This window comes from Aquarana catesbeiana, linkage group LG07 (genome assembly GCF_042186555.1).
Source record: "Aquarana catesbeiana isolate 2022-GZ linkage group LG07, ASM4218655v1, whole genome shotgun sequence".
Taxonomy (NCBI): Eukaryota; Metazoa; Chordata; class Amphibia; order Anura; family Ranidae; genus Aquarana; species Aquarana catesbeiana.
Genome location: NC_133330.1, coordinates 166,593,203 through 166,609,658, shown reverse-complemented (window position 1 = coordinate 166,609,658; position 16,456 = coordinate 166,593,203). Strand labels below are relative to the sequence as shown.

The 16,456-nt window shown below is 40.1% G+C and overlaps 1 protein-coding gene across 1 annotated transcript in view; it reads right to left on the bottom strand.

The window, feature by feature from the left end:
• Window positions 1-1,492: 1,492 nt before the first annotated feature.
• Window positions 1,493-16,456, bottom strand: part of HSD17B7 (hydroxysteroid 17-beta dehydrogenase 7) — a 48,782-nt gene continuing 33,818 nt past the window's right edge. Inside the window, exons 6-9 of the mRNA XM_073592849.1 lie at window positions 13,581-13,685; window positions 4,888-4,944; window positions 2,330-2,428; window positions 1,493-1,698 (exon numbers count right to left, since the gene is read on the bottom strand). Coding sequence (XP_073448950.1) covers window positions 1,603-1,698; window positions 2,330-2,428; window positions 4,888-4,944; window positions 13,581-13,685 — 357 coding nt within the window. The 3' untranslated portion in view covers window positions 1,493-1,602. The remainder of the gene's footprint in view (window positions 1,699-2,329; window positions 2,429-4,887; window positions 4,945-13,580; window positions 13,686-16,456) is intronic.

The following is a 16,456-nucleotide window of genomic DNA, read 5'->3' as shown; positions in this document are numbered from 1 at the left end:
CTACCTCTCAGATTTACAGCGACTGCACTTCCAAGTGCACTTTCAGTGCAATTTCAACTGCACTTTGCACTTATAGTTTGCATTGTAGTGCAAAGTGGGTGTGTCTTTCGTAAATAACCCCCTATATGTCCTTGGGGAGTGGTGGTGATATCAGGATCATGGCTGAAGCTGCAGCCATGATCTTGGTATCATTCTTTTGAGCAGGTGATTCCCTACAAGGCCGTCTGATCACTTTTACAGGTGGGGGGTCACCTTTTGCCTTTCCTGATTGTTTGCAATATGCTTGCATTTAAAGTTTTTTTTTTATTATGTCTAATGAGTTTGAAAAGAGTTTAATACCATCCTGTGATAGTATAATTGATGCATTTTACTAGTTTGGTTTTGTAGATGTGTAATGAATGTTTCTTTTAGGCTGATTAGTAGTATAATGTATAGAGCCTTCATAGTCAGACACACAATATTATTACTTGATCTCCAGTTGCCTGTATGCATGGGCTAAGAAGGGAGAAGCGTACCCTACTCTCCATATCATTATTATCTTGCATGTACCACTAGGTGAGGGCCATTATCAGCCAGAAAATTTTGAAAACCTGGACCTCCTGCATACTTATTTCAGATCAGTGAATCAAGTAGGTAGTTATTTGAGATTAAAATGCCACACCAACAATTGATGGTCCAAGTAAATATTTATTCCAATATGAATTCAGAATATTTTATCCAAATTCATACGGAATAAATACCTGGATAATTGATTCTTGGTGTGGGGCTCTAATCTCAGATCCATTCAGGCACAAGCCAAAAAAAAAGTGGAAATCCTTTGGCATGGGGAAGCTGCTAGCCCATAATTCAGACACCCTGTCCAAATACCATGACAAATCCCAATACCAGTGGAATAACCCTGGAGTTCCAATGCCAATCTTTCTGCTTTTCCAAGTCAAAAGGGAAGTGAGGCCAAGATCAGCATTACAAGAGTCTGCACCATTAAACAAAATCAAATCAACAATAGCATTGCTTATATTTCTATGTTTTCATGTTCCCTTTTGGGAGTTTCTCCAAGTGTCTGATTCACATCTCAGTCTGCTCTTTTCACACCATGACCAACCCCTGTTTTTTGGGGATCCTGAGATATTCTGTCAGGATTCGCTTCACCATTTCTAAAGAAGCCCCCATGTTATGGACCATTACTTAGTACAGCTCCTTAGGTTTGACCAGTAAAGCTAGGTAACAGCACCAAAAGTTTAAACTCCTACTAGTAGAACTTTTAGGGTCACATAAAGGTACACAAGCCTCCCCAGCAGTTTCTAGGGGGCTGGGATGAATGATCGTTCCCTTTGAGAGCAATCAGCCAATGGACATTAGCTGCTATCATACAAATAAGCCAGATTACTGTAAATAAGATTTTGCTGTTTGTCACATTATTACGAAGTAAAATCCAAAATTATACAAATTACTTTTCAATAGAAGAGTTAGGAGTAATAGTGAGAAGCCCATGTTTTAAGAACATCATTTATTTTACAAGATTTTGGACATGATTAGATATTGAATCAAGCATAAAATACATACAAATTTAATGTATGGAGATTCTTGATCGTTTTTTGCTTTTTACCGATTTCCCAGTATAACTTTGTTTCGAACGTGCTTTTCCAACTCTACAAGCTTCTTGTAAAACAAGTCACTGCTTTCCTCATCAAGATCCATCTGAGTTAGAAAAGAAATGCAGCTGTTAGAATATAGAAAGGAGTGCTGTCATTTATTCTGACATTTACACACTCTTTTTTAAGAAATCCTTTTTCGTCCTGCAATTTAAAACATTTAAAGCACTGAATTAAACAGGTTCCTGAAGGCAACCTAGTATACTATTACTTTCTATGACTTGGTGCTTGCTTATAAACACTGCAGCCAAAGTACCCATATCTTATTAAGCCCACAAACACTGAACACAACTGGGGCAGTGCAATTCTAGTTGGGTCTGTATCTTAAATTTGTATGACAATTTACTTTTTTGATGAAGGGGCAAAAGGAGGCTGCATGTAGTATCGACAGAGCCCTGCACAGCCACTCCGAATCTGAAAACTGACAGCGGGTGTGGAGAGAGGATCCCCCACCCGCTGTCACAGGGGAAGGGACGATGAGTGCTGCAGGTAATGGAACATGTTACATTTTATATGTTACATCCTAAATACATGTAAAATGTTCCAAAGGGGAACTTATCCTTTAATTGAACAGTCATTTATTATAAATCCAAGCCTATTTCCACCTGAAATATAGATTTCCATTTTCTATGGTAAATAAGGATTTAACTTTCCTTGGAGAAATGTAAAATACTAACCTTAAAAGGTTTAACATAACTGTTGCCTAATCCAGATGTGCAGCTGTGATATTTCGCCATGGAGTTGAGAGATTCTGGTCTTTGGTTGAATAACCACAACTGAAAAAATATATACAACAAAACAATAATATTGAACAGGGAACATGGCAAAATTCACATTCTTGTAGAAGTGATCATTTTTACGAGGCAGTAAAGGTCACCCCCACCACCACAGGTGAGGGTCTGTGAGTCCAAGACATCCAAAAACATCCTTGGGCGCTTCCATTCCCTGTTCTTCTCTGCAAAATGTGAACCAAAAAGTTCAAAGCTAAGGGCATCTCCAAGTTTAGAGCTGTTAGATTACAATGACTGTGGTAGGGTAAGAGCAGATCAGGGATTCTCTGTCCCCCAATTTGCTTGGACTAAATTTAGGAAGAAATTTGGGGTCTAAAAATGACTGCATCTAATATGTAAGCAATTTAAAAAATAATTTAAATCCTAACACCCAACACATATGCAAATGTGGGACACACATGCATATGTAAACATCGATTGTGCAACACATATTGGGTATCCCCACACTAGCCAGAGTGAAAGGAATATGAATGGAGGACAGGCAGATCCATTTGTTTTTCATCCACAGAAGCTATAACACAGCCTTGATGAATGAATGAGGTGGGTGGAAAGGGGGGGGGGGGGGCATAGTCAGATAGACTTTATACAGCTCCCTCTCCTATTAACCCCTGCCGCACTGGAACATTATTGTGGGGGCTTATAAGTGGAGGAAGATTTCAACTAAACCAGGACACAGCAGAATAAGGGACACATTAAACCGATATTAACATCATTTGTGCTTTTTATTTTACACTAAACTTAAGTTTTAATAAATGCATTCACATTGAAAAAAAAAAAGGAAAAACGCACATTGGTAAATTTTTCTGTGTTTGAGCCTGCAAAACACTAACCACGATCAATGGAACACAGGTGCAATGCAGACTATTTCAGCTGCAGTTTCAGTTGTGGAGCTGGAGAAAGTGTCAATGGACTACGAATGTGGTGATGTCACCACACTTTTGGTCCACTGAGATTTAGTAGTCCCTCTGTTCTGGTGGCAGATGGGACTTTTAGTCTCTTCATTTACAGATCTCTGTGAATGGATGACACAGCTGTGTGGTTGGTGTCATGCACAGCTGCACCAAATTCAGAATTACACAGAATCCCTTGGGTTTCCTGCAGGGTAGCACCCCACAATTCAGGTCATTTGGGGGGTGGTAAGGGTTGCGAAATTGCACCATTTGCATGTTACACCCTAAATATGGGTATAACATAACACATCCTGTAAAAGTTGGAATTAACCTTAAACTAGCAAAGGGTGCTCATTCTTTAAACAGCTAGGAGTTTGGAATTTTTTTTTTTTTTTGTGTGTAAAAAGAATCATTAGTTATATGGTTAGGGGAATGGCCAATGTAGAGAACATTTCTATAAACAAATATCAGTGCATTTGTAAATTGATTCCTTTAGAGGTTTCTGCACAATAATGCATGAAACGCATTCAGAAGCAGCCACAGGTTCCCCTAATTGTTAAACCTTGCCAGTCATCCCTCTGTAATAACTAATATGATTAATATTATAATAACTGATAGGATATTACACACAGAGAAGAAAGCTGGAAACTTTGTTGTCTGGGAAGACCCTAACTCATTTCCCAATGTCATTAGCCTCTTTATTTTATAATAATTTATAAGAATACAAAATTGAATAAATATTTGCTCAACTAGGAGTACATAATTATTGCTGAACCCTTTCGCTGCCACCAACGGAAGGTATAAGATAGCGCAGAACAGCTTCCAGCTGGCCAGGTCAGTAAACCTTACGTTGGCTGAATTCCATCTTCTGCTATAAGCTTATGAACTTACAGTGCTTTCTGTTCACTGTTCGGAGCATCTGTGGCTCCACCCCAAAAGTACAACATCCAGGTCCTAATTTGAAAGGTGTGCAGCCCCGAATGCCTGGCAAATTAGGACCTGCGGTTGTGCTCGTACAGTCACTGCATCCCCACAGAGTAACATACACTGCCTGTAAGTGAAACATAATAATCTCCAGATTTGTAGAGTAAGTTGCCTATTTACAGTTATGTGTGCCTTAAATTTTCATTGTTTTCCAAAAAATGCACATTTTAAAATTGACAAATAATTATAAAATAACAAATAAAAAATTGACAAATAAAATAAAATAATAGATCACTTTTACTAAACAGCCGATTGACAGCTGCAGCCATGAGCTTGGTAAAACCACTTTCTGACAGGACGTATATCTACGCATGTAAGCAAGTGGTTAACTAACTTTTAAAAGGTATATGGGAAAAATTGCAAAAAATGGTCTCGCCAGCTGAGTTTAAAAGAGGAGCATAGGGTCTGTCAGTAAAAGGGTTAATATACAAATTATTGACAGTGGGAGGATATATATACATAAACAAGCATATGTGTACATATAGGGAATTCTGATGCAGATTTGATGTAATTTGTTTTACCTTTAGAGCAGCCTAAAGAACAATGTATTTATGTCCTTGTTTTACTTACCAGAGCCTCTGCTCCATTATAAGGTGAAATAGTGAATGAATTTGTAAACACGCGGATCTGCATAAATAAAAAATAAAGTTCTGTTAGATGATACAATGCTTCCAGTTTGATTCCTACACACACACATGATGTTTTGCTATAATAGAAAAAATTATCCTGAATGAGTCTAGGGTATGATGGGTTCTGTAAGGCCTCATGCACACGAGACGCTGTTAAACTCGCGTTCAGAGGCAGTTGGACACTTTTTTCAACTGCCCCTGAACCCATTCATTGTTATCCTATGTGTCCATGTACACAGTCTCGTTTTTTGGCGTTTTTAGGCAGTTGCGTTTAACCTCGTTTTTCCAGAAACAAAAAAATGGGTTCAGACGCAAAAGTTTTCCATGTTTCAGACGCTAAACGTGGCTAAACGCCGGTACTGCGTTTAGCCGCGTTTGCGTTTATAAGTGTTTTTTACAACCTGACTTTGGGGCCACATATCTCGGGCCACTTAGAGCTAGGAACCCCAAATTTGGTGTGCTAACACAGTTGAACTAACACTATAAAATATCTAAATTTGGGGTTCCTAGCACTAAGTGGCCCTGAGATATTTGGCCCCAAAGTCGGCTCACAAAATGTCATTCTCTGCTGCAGAAGTGCTTGACATTTTGCGACCCGACTTTGGGGCCCCATATCTCGGGGCCACTTAGTGCTAGGAACCCCAAATTTGGATATGTTATAGTGCTACTGTGTTAGCACACCAAATTTGGGGTTTCTAGCACCAAGTGGCCCCGAGATATGGGGCCCCAAAGTTGGGTCACAAAATGTTATTTTCTGCTCTGCAGATGCTTCTAGACGCAAACGCGGCTAAACGCGGCATGCAAACGTGGCAAAACGGGCGTTTCTAAACGCCGGTTTCAGCTTTTAAAAACGTGTTCAGCAGAGTTTGCACTGGCGTCTCGTGTGCATGAGGCCTTACTATTGCAAGTACTCAACTACAGTGCACAATTACAGAGGCTAATAATAGTTCTATACAATGCAGAAACAGTCAACAGTACTTAGCCCTAATATACAGACAATTTACTAGACTTGATTGGTATGTCCTCAGACATACTCTATGCTTTACACCTCCTCCCTTGGTCAGTTAATAACCTCCCAATGCCTCCAATATCATCTCTATGCTGATGACACCAAAATTTCTCTCCCAGCTCCTCAGCTCAACCCTTCAGTCATCATGCGCATCATTATTTTACTAACTGATATATTAGTATGGATCTCACAAGACTTCCTAAACCCAAGCTCATAATATTTTCTTCCCCGGTGCCCCCTCCTCAGACTTTTTTATCAAGATCAATAGCACAACTGTAGCCCCCTCATTCATTTAAGGGTACAAGGTGTAATCCTAAATTTTTACTTCTCCTTTCAGCCCCAAATACAATCGCTGTCCTAATCTTGCTATTTTTACCTCCATACATTTCAAAAATATGCCCCTTCTTAACCACTTCAGCCCCGGAAGAATTTACCCCCTTCCTGACCAGAGCACTGTTTGCGATTCGGCACTGCGTCGCTTTAACTGACAATTGCGCGGTCGTGTGACGTGGCTCCCAAACAAAATTGATGTCCTTTTTTCCCACAAATAGAGCTTTCTTTTGGTGGTATTTGACCACCTCTGTGGTATAAACAAAAAAATAGGGACAATTTTGAAAAAAACGCATTTTTTACTTTTTGCTATACTAAATTCCCCCTCCAAAAAAATTTAAAAAACATTTTTTTTCTCAGTTTAGGCCGATATCTATTCTTCTACATATTTTTAGTAGCAAAAAAAAAATTGCAATAAGCGATTATTGATTGGTTTGCGCAAAAGTTATAGCGTTTACAAAATAAGGGATAGTTTTATGGCATTTTTATTAATAATTTTTTTTTTACTAGTAATGGCGGCGATCAGCGATTTTTTTTTTGTGACTGCGACATTATGGCGGACACATCGGACATTTTTGACACATTTTTGGGACCATTGTCATTTATACAGCAATCAGTGCTATAAAAAATGCACTGACTCCTGTGTAAATGACACTGGCAGTGAAGGGGTTAACCACTAGGGGGCGGGGAGGGGTTAAGTCAGTACTAGGGAGTGTTTTCTAACTGTAGGGGGATGGGCTAGCTGTGACACGTCACTGATCTCTGCTCCCGATGACAGGGAGCAGAGATCAGTGACACTGTCACTAGGCAGAATGGGGAGATGCTTGTTCACATCAGCATCTCCGCGTTCGTCGTCTCCGTGAGGCGATCGCGGGTATCCCTGCAGCGATCGAGTCCGCGGGACCCGCGACCCGACTCTCAGAGCTCCCGGCCGGCGGCACGCACGCAATGGCACGGCGGGAAATTCAAATGGGACGCCCATTTGCCCAGCCGTGCCATTCTGCCGACGTACATCGGCGTGCGCCGGTTGGGAAGTGGTTAACCAATGACACCACCAATCTACTAATTCACTTCCTCGTTATCTCTTGCCTAGACTATTGCAACTTGATTGGCCAAACAGAACTGCACTGTCAAAGGCTTGTCATTTCTTAAACATATTGCAAGACAATTTCATGGAACAGAGGGTGGAAGCCCCAATGTGGAAAAATGCTCTGTTGGATTTAATAATTTCAAACAACACAGCCCTTATAACAAATGTGCAAGTTAAAGAAAACTTGGGTAATGGTGATCATGGTGTTTAAATTTCAAAAAAGAAAACTTAAATAAGTGGTGAACCTTACTGCACAACGCTCAGTGGGACCAAATATTTGCAAAAAGGAGGACACAAGGCAAGTTGAAGTGCTTTAAGATAAATTAAACAATGACCTGCTGGGGGTACTTGAGGACTGGAGTTGAGAAACATTGACCTAGAGCACTTAACAGTGCCCTGGTAGTTGAGAAATACAAACTGACCGCCGCAAAGGATCTCAGTACTTGTAGTTTTCACATTCACAAAGCACTGTGAATAAATGACACAGCTGCATTTTTTTAAAATGTGACAGCGAGCTGGTGCATTTGTAACATGTTACACCCTGTATATGGGTATAACATGTAACATGTTACAAAATGTGAACTTATTCTTTAAAAAGTACAAAGTAGAAGGGACAACCTCGGCACTCCAGATTTTCAAGGAATACAACAAAAAAATGCAAGGGAGCAATCAAGGTGGCTTTAAATAGAGTACAAAAAAACATTGCTACAACAAGTAAAATCATTTTTCAAATCTATCAATAGAAAGGTTATGAAAGAACAGATAGGCCCCATAACAGATGAACAGGGGAAGCTGGTCACAAAACAGGGAAAAGGCAGATGTATTTTTTTACTGCATTGTCTTCCTTTATATTGTAAAGTGCAGAGCAAACTGTTGGTGCTATATAAATCCTGTAAAATAATAATATTTTTTTCTCTTCGGTTTTTACAGAAGAAAAATATGGGTTTAATGTTACACTGCAGATACTACAGTGGTTGACTGAAATCCAGGTACAAACGAGACTAGAGAAACTTAATGTGGATGTAAACCCAAATTTTTTGTTTATTTAGGCTTGTAACTTGTACAGTATAGGATTTCATATCATCTGTGCCCAGTCTTGCCACAAAGAGTTAATCCAGCTCTGAGCAATCCTCTTATCTTTTTTCAGTGAGATAAAAAGGACAGACAGAGAAATACCAGTCTGTTCTTCACCCATTTATGACAGAAGAGACCTTTAGGGTCTCTTCTGTTATACAAATCCTACCTGTCAGCGGATTTTAGATTTCAGGACTTTACTACAACTTTAAGGAACTTAGCTCAGGTATAGTCAAGCAGTAATTTCTAATTTTTAAAGACACCTTACTGACTTGAATAGTACCAACTGATTGACGTAGAGCCAATATTGTACCAGTTTACAAAAAAGGATTGAGTTGTATACCAGGAAACTACAGACCAATAACCCTAACATCAATAGTATGTAAGGTACGCTATAAAGAAATTTGTCAGTGATAAAAGGTATTTAAACTGATGACCAGAACAGATTTATGAAAGACTGTTCTTATCAGACCAACCTGTTTTTGTTCTATGAGTAAGTAAGAAATTGGAAGGTGGAAGTCCAGTGGATATAGTTTATCTAGATTTTGCAAAAGCATTGGATACTGTATCTCAAACATTTAATCTATAAAATAAGGTTTGTTGGAGTTGATGAAATTGTATGATTGTATGTACATAGATTTGTTAACTGGTTACACAAATAGGTCTCACAAATGACTAATTCTTTAAATGGACTAAAGTTGTGAGTGGTGTCCCCCAGGGTTCTGTCTTGGGGACAATGCTGTTCAGTTTGTTTATTAATGATTTAGAACAGTGGTGTTCATCTTTCCCAATATGGAGGGCCTCAAGTCCAGCAATAAACATCACCAAAGAACCACACATAAAAATCTGTAAATATTGTCAGAGACAACAGACACAATACAAGAGATGGTCAGAGACTATGGACATGATACAAGAGATGCTCAGAAACTGTAGATATAATACAAGAGATGGTCAGACTGAGGACCAAATACAGGAGATGACCAGAGACTGCAGACATGATACAAGAGATGATCAGGACTGGAACATGCTGCAAGAAAGCATCAGAGGTTGAAAATAAGAGCTTGACGAACTTTAGAAGACACGGACTGGTCTAACATATGGCTCACATCTAAGTCATCTTCACCCAACATCTTAGCACTGGAGACAAATTATAAAGTCCTAACTCGCTGGTACCTTGTACCCGCTAGAGTGGCAAAATATTCACCTAATACCTCAACTCTTTGTTTTCGAGGATGCCCAGAAATAGGCACATATTTACACATATGGTGGACGTGCCCAGTAATCCAAACCTTCTGGAAGGAAGTCTTCGTGATTGCATCTAAAATATTTAAAAAAATAATACAACCAGATCCATATTTAACTTTACTTAATCTAAAACCGGAATGGTTAACACTCTCTCAATTCAAACTTATGATCCAACTAATAACGGCTGCAAAACAAACAGTGGCCAAGGCATGGAAATCTCCTACATTGGTACTAGCAGAAACAATTCACAGAATGAATAATACAATGTCCCATGCTAAGATGGTAGCCATCGATCAAAATCAAATTCCAAAATTTGAAAAACTTTGGCATCCTTGGATAAAACAACAGTTCCTGTCAAACTTCAATGACTCTGTCCTGTTGCCATGGTAACAGATTAAATGACTTACAGAGACACCCATTCTAAGGTTTCAAAGAGAACTAAAAAGAATAATAAACTGACGAGCGGGACAACCTTGTGGACCATACCTCTACCTTTCAACCCTTTTTCTTCTTTCTCTTTCCTTTTCTCCACCTTACGATTAAAGCTCATTATCAGAATTTATTTGACCTATATACACTCTACTTGTAAACAATATGTATAGTAGGTATAAATCATTTAAATACCTACAAAAGTAACTAAGGAAATGATATATATCTTTAATTTAGGTTTACGTGAACCCAATGTTTAATATTTGAAATTTCATGATATTTACCTATATAAACCCTACTGTAAAACAATGAGCTTACTTTATAGATCCTTTCAGTGTTTACTGATGATATGACGATATCAAACTATGCAGGGAAATAACTTTGACACAGGATATTGCATCATTACAAGAAGACCTTGACAAAATAGGAGGTTGGGCAGCTACATGACAGATGAGGTTCTTTATTGATAAATGTAAAGTTATGGTAATGGGTGCCAAAAAACACATGCAAAATACACAATAGGAGAGGTTCCCCTGGAAGAATTAGTGATAGAAAAGGATCTGGGGAGTGCTTGTAGACCACAGACTTGTCAATAGCATGCAATGCCAAGCCACAGCTAACAAAATACTGTCAGGCATTAACCACTGGGCACTTAAATCCCCTTAATAACCAGACCAATTTTCAGCTTTCGGTGCTCTCACATTTTGAATGACAATTACTCAGTCATGCAACACTGTACCTATATGAAATTCGTGTCCTTTTTTTCACATAAATAGTGCTTTCTTTTGGTGGTATTTAATCACCGCTGGGTTTTTTATTTTTTGCGCTATAAAAGAAAAAAGACTGAAAATTTGGTAAAAAAATGAAATTTTCTTTGTTTCTGTTATAAAATTTAGCAAATTAGTAATTTTTCTTCATAAATTTTGGCCAAAATGTATACTGCTACATATCTTTGGTAAAAATAAGTACACATTGGTGTATATTATTTGGTCTTTTGAAAGTTAGAGTCCAAAAGCTATGGTGCCAATATCTGAAAATTGATCACACCTGAATTACTGACGGCCTATCTAATTTCTTGAGATCCTAACATGCCAGAAAAGTACAAATACCCCCCAAATTACCCCTTTTTGGAAAGAAGACATTCCAAGGTATTTAGAAAGATGCATGGTGAGTTTTTTTGAAGTTGTCATTTTTTCCCACAATTCTTTGCAAAATCAAGATTTTTTTTTTTCCACAAAATTGTCATATTAGCAGGTTATTTCTCACACACCGCATATGCATACCACAAATTACACCCCAAAACATATTCTGCTATTATTCCCGAGTATGGCGATACCACATGTGTGAGACTTTTACACAGCGTGGCCACATACAGAGGCCCAACATGCACGGAGCACCTTCAGGCGTTCTGGAGCACCCAGGCCAATTCTGACATTTCTCTCCTACATGTAAAAATCATCATTTATTTGCTAGGAAATTACATAGAACCCCAAAACATTATATATGTTTTTTTAGCAAAGACTCTAGAGAATACAATGGCGGTCGTTGCAACTTTTTATCTCGTGTGGTATTTGCGCAGCAATTTTTCAAACACATTTTTTTTTGGAAAAAAAAACACAGTTTTGTGCTTTAAAAAAAAAAACAAAACAGTAAAGTTAGCCCAATGTTTTTGCATAATGTGAAAGATGAAGTTACGCCGAGTACATAGATACCTAACATGTTACCCTTCAAAATTGCACACGCTCGTGGAATGGCGCCAAACTTCGCTACTTAAAAATCCCCATAGGCGACGCTTTAAAATTTTTTACTGGTTACATGTTTTGAGATACAGAGGAGGTCTAGGGTCAAAATTATTGTTCTCGCTCTAACGTTCACAGCGATACCTCACATGTATGGTTTGAACACAGTTTTCATATGTGGGCGGGACTTACTTATGCGTTTGCTTCTGCATGCGAGCACACGGGGACAGGGACGCTTTAATTTTTTTTTTTTTTTTTTTTATTGTTAATTTTACTTTATTTATTTTAGTTTGACACTTTTTTTCAAAAAATTAATTTTTTGATCACTTTTATTCCTGTTACAAGGAATGTAAACATCCCTTGTAATAGGAATATGGCATGATAGGTCCTCTTTACAGTGAGATATGGGGTCAATAAGACCCCACATCTCACCTCTAGGCTGGGAAACCTGAAATAATAATTAAAGAAAAAACGATCCTGGCTTCGATCGCAGCGGTGAGTCGGTAGAAGCACCGGTGGGTGGCGGGGGGGGGGGGGGACGGGGACGTCCCCTCTCGCCTCCTGTAAGAACAATCAAGCAGTGGAACAGCCGCTATGATCGTTCTTATGGTGTAGGGAATCGCCGGCTGAAAAAGCTGATATGCAGCTGCAGGCATCATTCAAATATCCCCGCACAAAGTCAAGGATGTCATATGACGGCGGGTGGGAAGTGGTTAAAACGCTTTTTTTTTTTTTTTTTTAACACAAAGTTGTCCATTTATACAATATTTCTAAAACATAGCATGTACATACCAAAAATGACACCCCAAAATAGATTCTCCTACTCCTCCTGAGTACGGCGATACCACATGTGTGAGACTTCCACAGCCTGGCCACATACAGAGGCCAAGTATGGCTGAGTATGGCCGGGTATTGCAGGGTATTGCGGGGTATTGCAGGGTATTGTATAGTATTGCATAGTATTGCGGGGTATTGCAGAGTATTGCACAGGGTATTGTAGAGTATTGCACAGGGTATAGCACAGGGTATTGCACAGAGTATTGCAGAATATTGCACAGGGTATTGCAGAGTATTGCACAGGATATTGCACAGGGTATTGCAGAGTATTGCATAAGGTATTGCAGAGTATTGCACAGGGTATTGCAGAGTATTGCACAGGGTATTGCAGAGTATTGCACAGGGTATTGCAAAGTATTGCACAGGGTATTTCTGAGCATGGAGGGATGGCTGAGCATGGATGGATGGATTGTGGCTCTGTGTCACAGAGCAGCGCTGTGGGCACTACAGATGCAGACCACAGCGCTGCTGTCATCCGATCCCTCCCCCTCTGTACAGATCGGTACACAGAGGCGAGAGAGGAACCGGCGTCATGACATGACGCTGGTTTGTTTACAAGTGATCGCTCCGTCATTTGATGGAGCGATCACATGGTAAACGGCCGCGATCTGCAAATCAGTTCCACCAAACCTTCAACCCCACAATCATCATCGCCATTACACAGATTAAAGCAATCCTTTTGGCATCTTAAAAGTGGCCCTCCAGGTATCTGCACACTTAATCCCACAGTGCTTTTATTATGCAGCTCAAAGTGCCCAATACATAGATCATACAGGAACACTGCACCTTTAAAACGATGTAAGGAGCGTGCGTATTGTTAGTGTGTTTCCAAGGAACAAAGTAAAATGTACAGTATAAACACGTATGTTTATTTTACTCACCAGCCACATAATAGGCATGATTAAAGTCCAGAAGAATGAAGGCAAGATCCCATATGTAAGATTTGTCATAACAAGTCCAGGACACACCACACTAGAATAAATGCCCTGCAGAGAAGATTATCATGCAACAGGTGCAAAAGGAAAAAAAAGAAGTAATATTAGAGTGTATGTCAGAGCAAAAAATATTTCCCCATATTTTATCCATTTAAAGATCCTGCAAATACAGAAAATTACCTGTTGATTTACCAGAAATTAACTAAACTCATAATTCCTGTTTTGGGCAGACAGCACACAGCATATTTGTGGTGTCAGCCCTGCCTAGTTCGTCTCTGCTAAACGACTTGATGCTCCCCCTATCTTGTTCTGTGCAACACAAAATTTCTAATTGTTCTCTAGTCCCAAGATATGAACTGGAAAGGCGAATTAGGCTTTTTGAGATAACACAGGAAATTTGTACAGGACAGCTCTGAATTTCTGACATAATCAACAGGCATTTTGCTCAACTTATTGAACAGATATAACAAAACACCTTTAATGGTGTGTGCAGGGAGCAATTAAAGCAGGGCTCCCCCCAGTTTTGACAGGTACCTGCTCCAACTTCCTGGTAAGATCAAGGCATGACGATCTACATCATGTCTGGCCCCTGCTCATTCCCCCTGCTGCCTTCTGGGTCCTGTGCGTGTCCCAGAAGACAGCGGGACCATTCAGAAAGTGCGACTCGCACATGCGCAATAGGAAACCGGCTGTGAAGCAATGCCAGCGCCTGCACACAAGGCCAGTGGACGAATCAACTTGGGGTGCCGACATCACGGGATCCCTGAACAGGTAAGAGTCCTTATATTAACCACTTGCCGACTGGCTCACGCCGATATACATCGGAAAAGTGGCACGGGTGCGCAAAATGACATACCCGTACGTCAGATCGTCATCGGTGCCTAGCGGGCGCGAGCACGCCCACCGTGGGAGTGTGCCCGTGGGTCCCGCGGACTCTATATCTGCCGGTGGCCCACGATCATGGCACGGAGAGGCAGAATGGGGAGATGCCTATGTAAACAAAGCATTTCCCTGTTCTGCCTGGCAACATGACAGAGATCTACTGCTCCCAGTAATAGGCCACACTATTACATTGTAACTGCTCTAGGCAGAAATGGGAATAAGCCGTTTGACCAGAGATGTGGTGTAACACTTGGCCATCCACCCGAGGCTCTGAGTGAATACATTCATAATATAGCCTACAGTAACAGTCAAATTTACATGGAGATCCTTTCATACCTATCCATGACAATAGACTGTATAAAAAGTCCTGGCTTCACCTATCATGGTGGGAAAACCCCGGGGGGTCTTCAGGGACTGGGTTCCATAGCGATGAACTGGCCCTAGACCTGTATAGCATCTTGTGGCTGACTCAATGCTTTGCTCCAAGTATCAAGGTGTGCGCCAATGAAGGATCCAGCGCACAAAGCAATATTACAGGCCGTTTCTATAGTGTGGGTCTGGGTACGGCTTTTTTCAGAGCCTGCAATGATTATTCAGTTTTCAATGTCTACATAATCATTACATAGGGAGCCAGTTATAAAATGTTTGTTGGACAAATTTCATACACATTCGTGCAGACTGCACAAATTTTGGCCCTAAAGTGATTGTAACTTTTTTTTTATATTTAAATAATAAGAAAAAAATATTATACTTGCCTGCCTCGAACCTCCTCTCACCATAAGAAGCTGCTTCCAATGGGAGCGCACCTACATGCTCACTCCCAAGCCAGGCTGTATGCGTCTATTGACACACACAGTGCAACTCAGTCCTGCTCCCCCCACTCTCTGCTCACAAGATTTGATTGACAGCAGCAGGGGCCAATGGCATCCAAAGCTGCCTCTGCAAGGAGAGCTTCTGCAGATGGGCTCAGTACTGGATTGAGATCAGGCTTAGGTAAGTGTACAGGGGGGGAGAGGGGGGCGATATAAACACTGGAACATTTTTTTTTACCTTAAAGTGGTTGTAAACCTCATACATGAAATATGAGCAAAACATATTCTTCTATAGCATGTACTTGTCTCAATTAAGAGCACTAAATGTCATGTATGTCTTTGGCTTTGTTCCTCTGCAATCTGCAAGAATCAATTTTTTCCTGACACAAAATGGTGACAGGGGAGGGAGCTCCAGTAGATTGACAGCATCAGCTCTGTTCCTGTGAGCTGTGTGGAGGGGGGGGGGTGTCCCTTCCATCCAATTAGCGCTCAGACCTCTCCTCACTGAGCTCTGCAGAGTGTAATGTCAGCTCTCCGCCCCATTACAAAGTGTAATGTGAGCACTTTGAATGGATGGAGAGGAGACTGCAGATACACAGGTACAACTTATGTAGGAGGATTTGTTTCATCTCTGTGTATCACCTGAGGATAGTCACTTCATTGGGTATATGTGAGGGTTTATAGCCATCCACTTTAATAGAACCACTGTTGTGGTTCACCTTTTCGGGCAGAATTTCACTTTTCATAATAAATAGAATCCTTTTGAAATATAATTTTTGGCCCAGCAATCCCAATGTTCATCTCTCACTTACCTTATCCACAAAGGGTTTGAAATTTCATCTTTCTGTCTGAGTTTTAAAACATTCTGTGTTTTTGCATTACAGAAAAGGGTGTGATAGGGCGTGTATTACCAGTCTGGACCACACCTTCCTCATTACTACACCACCACCTACTTCTTCCCTTAAAGTGACCATACTCATAACACTCTGATTATACAGTGACCTCTGATTCATCAGTTGTGTAGTGTAAGAGCCTGCCTGATTTGATACAAAATGATAGATTGTTCAGATGGGTCCTCCTGTTCCATAGTTCTAGTACATCTAAAGGAAATTGTACAGAGATTGTACA